The 8,093-nt window shown below is 43.7% G+C and overlaps 1 protein-coding gene across 1 annotated transcript in view; it reads left to right on the top strand.

The window, feature by feature from the left end:
- The first annotated feature begins 430 nt into the window (after positions 1-430).
- LOC149473179 (uncharacterized) overlaps positions 431-8,093 on the top strand; it is a 51,203-nt gene continuing 43,540 nt past the window's right edge. Inside the window, exon 1 of the mRNA XM_089682916.1 lies at positions 431-1,316. Coding sequence (XP_089539042.1) covers positions 921-1,316 — 396 coding nt within the window. The 5' untranslated portion in view covers positions 431-920. The remainder of the gene's footprint in view (positions 1,317-8,093) is intronic.

The following is an 8,093-nucleotide window of genomic DNA, read 5'->3' as shown; positions in this document are numbered from 1 at the left end:
GGAGGGCTGCACCCCTGGAGCATTTCCTTTGGTTGTCGCTGTCCTGGTACCCTTGGCTTCCCTTTTGGCTGTGCATATCCTGAGGCGCTGGAGAGTACATACAATAGCACTAATGGATGCATGGCATGTTGACAACTGAGCGACGTGTCTTCAAATGTCCACTCGTAGACCTACTCTAACAATGTATTCTTTTAATAAAAACTGTAATTTAAAAAAAATTATATTTAAATATACTTTAATTTCAAAATGTTTACTATGTGCAATGTAGTATGCTTTTATTATTTGTTACTGATACATTAATCTTCCTACACCAAAGAAAACAGAATAGGTTCACCTGCTGCACACAATACACATAATGGAGACAAAACTGTCAATCAAAAACATAAGGCTTCCTAAGCCTCGCCCTCCTCCTGCAAAAGGGGATGTGATAAGCAGACAAGGAGCAGTCTGTGTGGTATGGCAGAAGGACTACAGCAGAGGAGACATACAGACCAAGACTTGATGGGACACACCAATAACTTGGAATAGTAACAGTCACTGGACAAACCGGATATCACTCACAATAAAGCAAATTTTATCCTGCAATCAACACCAGCCTATGTGATCCTGACCTGGTTATATATATTTTTTTTTTTCTAAAGAAATACTTTTTTTTTGGTAAATTAAGGATTCATTATAAACATTTTGTACATTTCAGCTGCTTGCAATAAAAAGGAAGGAGAAAACGGTTATATTTTTATAGCTTTGGACAGTGGACTTTAATTCAAAGTTAAATTTGTTTACATAACTGAAAACACTTCTTACTTTCCTGATTTTGTTCCATTGAAAGTTGATCCTTCTGATTTTTTTGTGGTGCTAGAAAAAAAGTGACAGAGAAATCTGTTTCCATAGAGTTTCTCCAGGAAGAAAAGAAGAAGAATATGGATGAAGTGTGGATCTTGTCCCTCTGTCTCACTTTATTTGCCCTTTTCCTTTTTATTTTGACCTTAAAATCAAAAGAACCAGTGCCCGAAAGCATCAGCAAGAAATCTGCCCCCAGTACTCCTTCTTATGTCAGCTCTGGTGGACGGAGCCTGGAGCTCGAAGAAGAGGATGTAGACAAGATGATGGAGCGGCTAAATAAATTGCTGTATCAAGATGAACCTAAGAAGAAAGAAGTCCCTCAAGAAAGGAAGAAGCCTGTTGTTCAGGAGAAAGCCCCAGAGTCTCCTCTGCACATTAAAGACTCGGAAAGTGCTCCTGAAACTCAAGAACCAGTGGGCAAAGGGCCAGTGCATACCCAGCCTGCCTACCAGCCGAGCCATCACAGGGTTCAGGTATGGGAAAAGGCCAGGAGGAACAGTCCAGTCAGCATGAGCACTGAAACTTAGACCAGAATTAGCAGCTCATGAATTATATGTGGATATAAATAACACTTGAGCTACAAAATCATTGTCCAAATGTGGGGTTTGATTTAATGATTTCTCTTTTTTAATGTTTCCTCGGTCATCAGTTGCTAATGTATTTTTAAATGTCTTAGGATTTGCTTAAAGTATAGCTTAACTCTAGAAAAAAAATGAATACATTGCAACTTACCACTTCATTCGTTTTCTTTATGCAGGCCATTTTCTGTAAGTACAACAAACTTGTTGGGGATCGTACCTGAAACCTTATGTCCTTGTAACTTCCCGTGCACTGCACTAAAATCTCAAACAATGTTAGTCTTTCCAGTTCTCCCATGCAGACTACAGAACACCTCCCCACTATCATATGAAGATAAGGAGTATAGGAAGGTTTCTGTAGTCCTAACACACTTTCTGTCCTAGGGTGACAACTCTGCTCTTCCTTATGCTGGGAGAATTTTGTTTGAAAATGTTTGTTGTTGGAACATTCTTTTGATTTTCCAATGGGTAGTGCAGCCAAATTGGCAGTTGTTTTGACCATACTAATAGAACAGAAAATTTGAAGAAGGAAATTTTTCTTGAATTAAACTTCTTACTGAATGTGAATTTTGTTTGGGAAAAATTAAAATTGTACATATTGTAAAGTTCATATTCCAGGCACAAAAGAAACATTTTTATTATGTAAAGCGCTGCATAAATTGACAGTTCTATAGAAGTGCCTGAAATTCCTTTCAAGTGGCAGGGCTGGAGGAAATGTGAGGGGATTTGAAAGAAATGAGCTGATTCAGTGATGACTAGATTGAATGCTCTGAAAAAACGATTTTACAGAATTTCCATGTAAGTGAAATTCTATTGCTGTTTAGCCTGCTTTAGATACAGTACATTGAGCAAGTGTTGTTACGCTAGGGTAGGAAGAGTATTACTGGGAGGATCAAAAGGTGAAAATTAAAGAAAAAAGCCAAAAATTCAGCAACCACATCTAAGGAATTTTTGCATTTGGGTTTAGATACACTTTGAAGGATAGCAGTTTAGAAAACTTTTACAAAAATGGAACCAGTCTTAGATTTAAAGGCCAATTCTGATAAGCTGAAGTACCCCTTTGGGGCAAAAACAAGCTGGTTCCATCATTTGATGGCTCTTCGTATTGCTTGAGAAGCTCACTGGGCAGTTTTGTAATGGGTTATAGCGCACAAAATAGATGTTCAACCCTCTGAATCCCTAAAAGGTTTAGGAAACAGTTGGGTGATTCAGTCAAACTGGGTCTACCAATACCTAAGATATAGGTCCAGTGATCTTCACACAGCTGCTGTTGGGGAAAATGGTTGCTATTCATATGTATGTGTGTATAATGATTCGCTAAACAGGAGAATTTATTGTGTGGTCTTCAGATGGCTTCCTAATTGTTTTTTTGGCTCTTTCCTGCTGGTCCCCTTCTCACAGTGGTTTTCATGCAGTGCACAATCGCATTATACAGCTTAAGTTCAAACAAACCCCAAAGGTGGCCACATATTGGAGCTTATTCCTAAAAAAAATTTAACAGTATAAGAGCAAAGTGCATTATTCATAATAACCATTCAGAACCGTCCTGTTAGTGGTTTGCTTCAGCAAACAGAATTCCTATTTGCTAAGGCTTTCTATACTTTTCCATTCCATAGCTTGCTCTGTGCACCATTTATGGTACGAGGTTGGAATTGATGGATGGAAATCTTTTATTGCAAAGCTGTTTCTTTATATATTGCAGTGGTCTGGGGACTGGATGTGACCGTTCGCTTGCTTTTATCTGGCCCTTGGGGCACTATTGCTCTCACTGACACCAACAATGGGCCATAATTCCTGATACCAACAATAAGGCACTATTCCTACCCATGACCCCAACAATGGGGCACTATTCCTCCCACTGACACCAACAGCAAGGCACTATTCTTCCCATTGGCACCAGTGATGAGGCACTATTCCTTGCACTGATACGAATGATGGGGCACTATTCCTCCCACTAATACCTATGATGTGGTACTATTCCTCCCACTGATACCTATGATGGGGCACTATTCCTCCAACTGCAATCAATGATGGGGCACTATTCCTCCCACTGATATCAATGATGGGGCACTATTCCTCCAACTGCAATCAATGATGGGGCACTATTCCTCCCACTGATATCAATGATGGGGCACTATTCCTCCCACTGATATCAATGATGGGGCACTATTCCTCCCACTGATATCAATGATGGGGCACTATTCCTCCCACTGATACCTATGATGGGGCACTATTCCTCCAACTGCAATCAATGATGGGGCACTATTCCTCCCACTGATATCAATGATGGGGCACTATTCCTCCCACTGATATCAATGATGGGGCACTATTCCTCCCACTGATATCAATGATGGGGCACTATTCCTCCCACTGATATCAATGATGGGGCACTATTCATCCTACTGATACGAATGATGGGGCACTATTCATCCCACTGATACCTAGGATGGGGCACTATTCCTCCCACTGATATTAATGATGGGGAACTATTCCTCCCACTGATACCTAGGATGGGGCACTATTCCTCCCACTGATACCTATGATGGGGAACTATTCCTCCCACTGATACCTATGATGGGGAACTATTCCTCCCACTGATACCTATGATGGGGAACTATTCCTCCCACTGATATCAATGATGGGGCACTATTCATCCTACTAATACTAATGATGGGGCACTATTCCTCCCACTGATATCTATGATGGGGAACTATTCCTCCCACTGATATCAATGATGGGGCACTATTCCTCCCACTGATATCAATGATGGGGCACTATTCCTCCCACTGATATCAATGATGGGGCACTATTCATCCTACTAATACCAATGATGGGGCACTATTCCTCCCACTGATATTAATGATGGGGAACTATTCCTCCCACTGATACCTAGGATGGGACACTATTCCTCCCACTGACACCAATGATGGGGCACTATTCCTCCCACTGATACCTATGATGGGGCACTATTCCTCCCACTGATATCAATGATGGGGCACTATTCCTCCCACTGATATCAATGATGGGGCACTATTCATCCTACTAATACCAATGATGGAGCACTATTCCTCCCACTGATATTAATGATGGGGAACTATTCCTCCCACTGATACCTAGGATGGGACACTATTCCTCCCACTGACACCAATGATGGGGCACTATTCCTCCCACTGATACCTATGATGGGGAACTATTCCTCCCACTGATATCAATGATGGGGCACTATTCCTCCCACTGATATCAATGATGGGGCACTATTCATCCTACTAATACCAATGATGGGGCACTATTCATCCCACTGATACCTAGGATGGGGCACTATTCCTCCCACTGATACCTAGGATGGGGCACTATTCCTCCCACTGACACCAATGATGGGGCACTATTCCTCCCACTGACACCTATGATGGGGAACTATTCCTCCCACTGATACCTATGATGGGGTACTATTCCTCTCACTGAAACCAATGATGGGGCACTTTTCCTCCCACTGATACCAATGATGGGGCACTATTCCTCCCACTGATACCTATGATGGGGCACTATTCCTCCCACTGATACCTATGATGGGGCACTATTCCTCCCACTGATACCAATGATGGGGCACTATTCCTCCCACTGATACCAATGATGGGGCACTATTCCATCCACTGATATTAATGATGGGGAACTATTTCTCCCACTGATACCAATGATGGGGCACTATTCCTCCCATTGATATCAATGATGGGGCACTGATACCTATGATGGGGCACTATTCCTCCCACTGATACCAAGGATGGGGCACTATTCCTTCCACTGATATCAAGGATGGGGTACTATTCCTCCCACTGACACATATGAAGGGGCACTATACCTCCCACTGATATCAATGATGGGGCGCTATTCCTCCCACTGATACCTATGATGGGGCACTATTCCTCCCACTGATACCAATGATGGGGCACTATTCCTCCCACTGATACCAATGATGGGGCACTATTCCTCCCACTGATACCAATGATGGGGCACTATTCCTCCCACTGATACCAAGGATGGGGCACTATTCCTTCCACTGATATCAAGGATGGGGTACTATTCCTCCCACTGACACATATGAAGGGGCACTATACTTCCCACTGATATCAATGATGGGGCGCTATTCCTCCCACTGATACCTATGATGGGGCACTATTCCTCCCACTGATACCTATGATGGGGCACTATTCCTCCCACTGATACCAATGATGGGGCACTATTCCTCCCACTGATATCAATGATGGGGCACTATTCCTCCCACTAATACCAATGATGGGGCACAATTCCTTCCACTGATACTAATGATGGGGCACTATTCCTCCCACTGATACCATGAATGGGGCCCTATTCTTCCCACTGATACCATGAATGGGGCATTGTTTACTTCCATTAACACCAGGGCATTTTCTACTCTCACTGGCAACAGTCCAGCCCCCTCAATCTTAAGGACATTAAACTGGCCCTTTGCTTAGAAATTCTGGAGATACCTGATATATTGATTGTTCGATTTTCATGCAGTGTTATCATGTGTATATGATGATGATGAGTCAAGTGTCAGTCTTTTCATTCAAAACATCCACCCACATTATATTAACCTTCCCCCACAGCACCATTCCTCCTCAAACCTCCAGTGTCGGAGCTTATACAATTTGATGTCACCACTTCTTACATCTGACCGAACGAATGGATTCGGTCACATGCACATCCATACCCAGGAACATTTGGTATTTCTTCAGTAGCACTGACAGAGCAGTGGGGCAGAAGGAAAGGTTAAAGCAGAAATCCAGGCAAAAATATTTTTGAACCATATACTGGGGCTGTGCCCACTGCATGGGCTAAAAACTGCTCCTTTTTGCATAGGTGTGATAACAATGAAGTTATAATTACTGAATCCACCGATCCTCAGAGCGCAAGAACTGTCCCTGCCACTACTGCCCCCCTGGATGCTAGCGGTCTTGTGAATGGACTGTTCCTGACGTCATCACTCCCATAGCCTGGCTCCAGGCATGAGGATGTCATGAGGATGAGGACATCAGGAACAGTCCAGTGATGGATGTGGGGGAGCTCGGTTTTCCGAAGGATCGGAGGGCAGGGTAGATATAGCCCAGCTGCATGAGAAAATAAAACATTTACATTGACTTCTGCTTTAAGGGATTTGAGGGATGCACTATAAACAGACTGTTTCTTTATGAAAGAATGATAGGAGTTTCCAGTACAGGAGTCAATTCCTGTACAAATGGTGCTGTCTGCATTTCCATAAAGGGAAAGGCCTGGTACCAAGTGTCCTTAACATTGTACAATCCCAATGATAGCAGCTCAGACTCCTATAGAGAATTGTACATTCATGTCTCTAATCAAAAACTTTTTCAGCTCATCCATTAACTTTTTTCTTTAATTGTTGCTGTCTGCTTTCTTAATTGCTTCCACATGGGGACCCTCTTCTGCAGCTAACATGATACATATAAAGCCTGCATATCGTTTCACTTGACCCCTTAAGAGTCCTCAACTCTTAAAGCGGGGTTCCGGTCATTTTTGTGTTTATTAGAAGTCAGCAGCTACAAAAACTGTAGCTGTTGACTTTTAATAAACACTCACCTGTCCCGGGGTCCAGCGATGTTCTCACCTGCACCGTCCCTTCTCTGCCTCTCTTCCCTGCGCCGGCATCACAATTGTGGGCACCAGGCTGTGACAGCTTGCGACTTCACAGCTGGGTGCCCACTGCGCATGTGCAAGTCGCGCTACGCATTCTGATTGGACCGGCAGACTTCTGGGACCTGTGAATGTTCCCAGGAGACTCCAAGAGGAGGGTGGACTTCGCCACGGTGAACTGAGCAGGAATTGGGAGCATGTACCTGTCAAAGGCAGGTATCTGCTCCCCCCCCCCAAAAGATGCCAAATATGGCAGTGGAGTGGGGGAAGGAGGTAAACAAGTAGAGCTTCCACTTTTGAGTGGAACTCCGCTTTAAGCTGGCCATACACTGTTTAGATTTTGTCCAAGCCAGCAGAAAATGGCCAAAATGCAAGCAGTGTATGGCACTTTGCGATGCGCTTTGTTCAACAAAAGTCCATTGTTCAATCAACTTTTCTTGAAGCCTCTCAGAAATTATCTGCTAAATAGTGCCTGCATCCAACCATGCTGGCTGTCAAAATACATTATCCTGGCAAAGAGAATCGTCCATCCCCGCTGCCAAGAAGAACCTATTCGATTTTATTCTTTTAGCCCACTTGCTGAAAAAAAAAAATCTGTATGAGTTTGGCCAGTTTTTTTTTTTTTTATTTAAATAACAGGTTTATACTTGCCTGCCCTGTCCAATGGAATTGCGCAGAGTGGCCAGGAGCCCCAACTTCTGGGCTCACCAACCAGCACTGTTGGCTGCTCTTCTGTTGGGTATGCCACCACAGAAAGCTGCTTCCTATGATGTTACACCTGTGGGCTCCATCTGTGTCCACAGTCATGACTTGGCTCTGTCCCCCTCTCCAGTGGTGTATTTAAGTTTTTTGCTGCCCTAGGCAACACAAAAATCAGATGCCCCCCCCCAGTGGGGAGCCTGTCACCAACCAACACTAGACCCCCTATCCCCACCCTGGAGAGAGCTTGAATGTGACCAACAACACCCCTGCCCCCCACACACACCTGAGAGAGCCTTCCACTTT

Source organism: Staurois parvus, unplaced genomic scaffold (assembly GCF_062004578.1).
Source record: "Staurois parvus isolate SC_StPar_1 unplaced genomic scaffold, SC_StPar_1.0 ptg000018l, whole genome shotgun sequence".
In the NCBI taxonomy this organism is placed as follows: Eukaryota; Metazoa; Chordata; class Amphibia; order Anura; family Ranidae; genus Staurois; species Staurois parvus.
The sequence above is the reverse complement of the archived record's forward strand: the minus strand, read 5'-3'. Positions and strand labels throughout refer to the sequence as shown.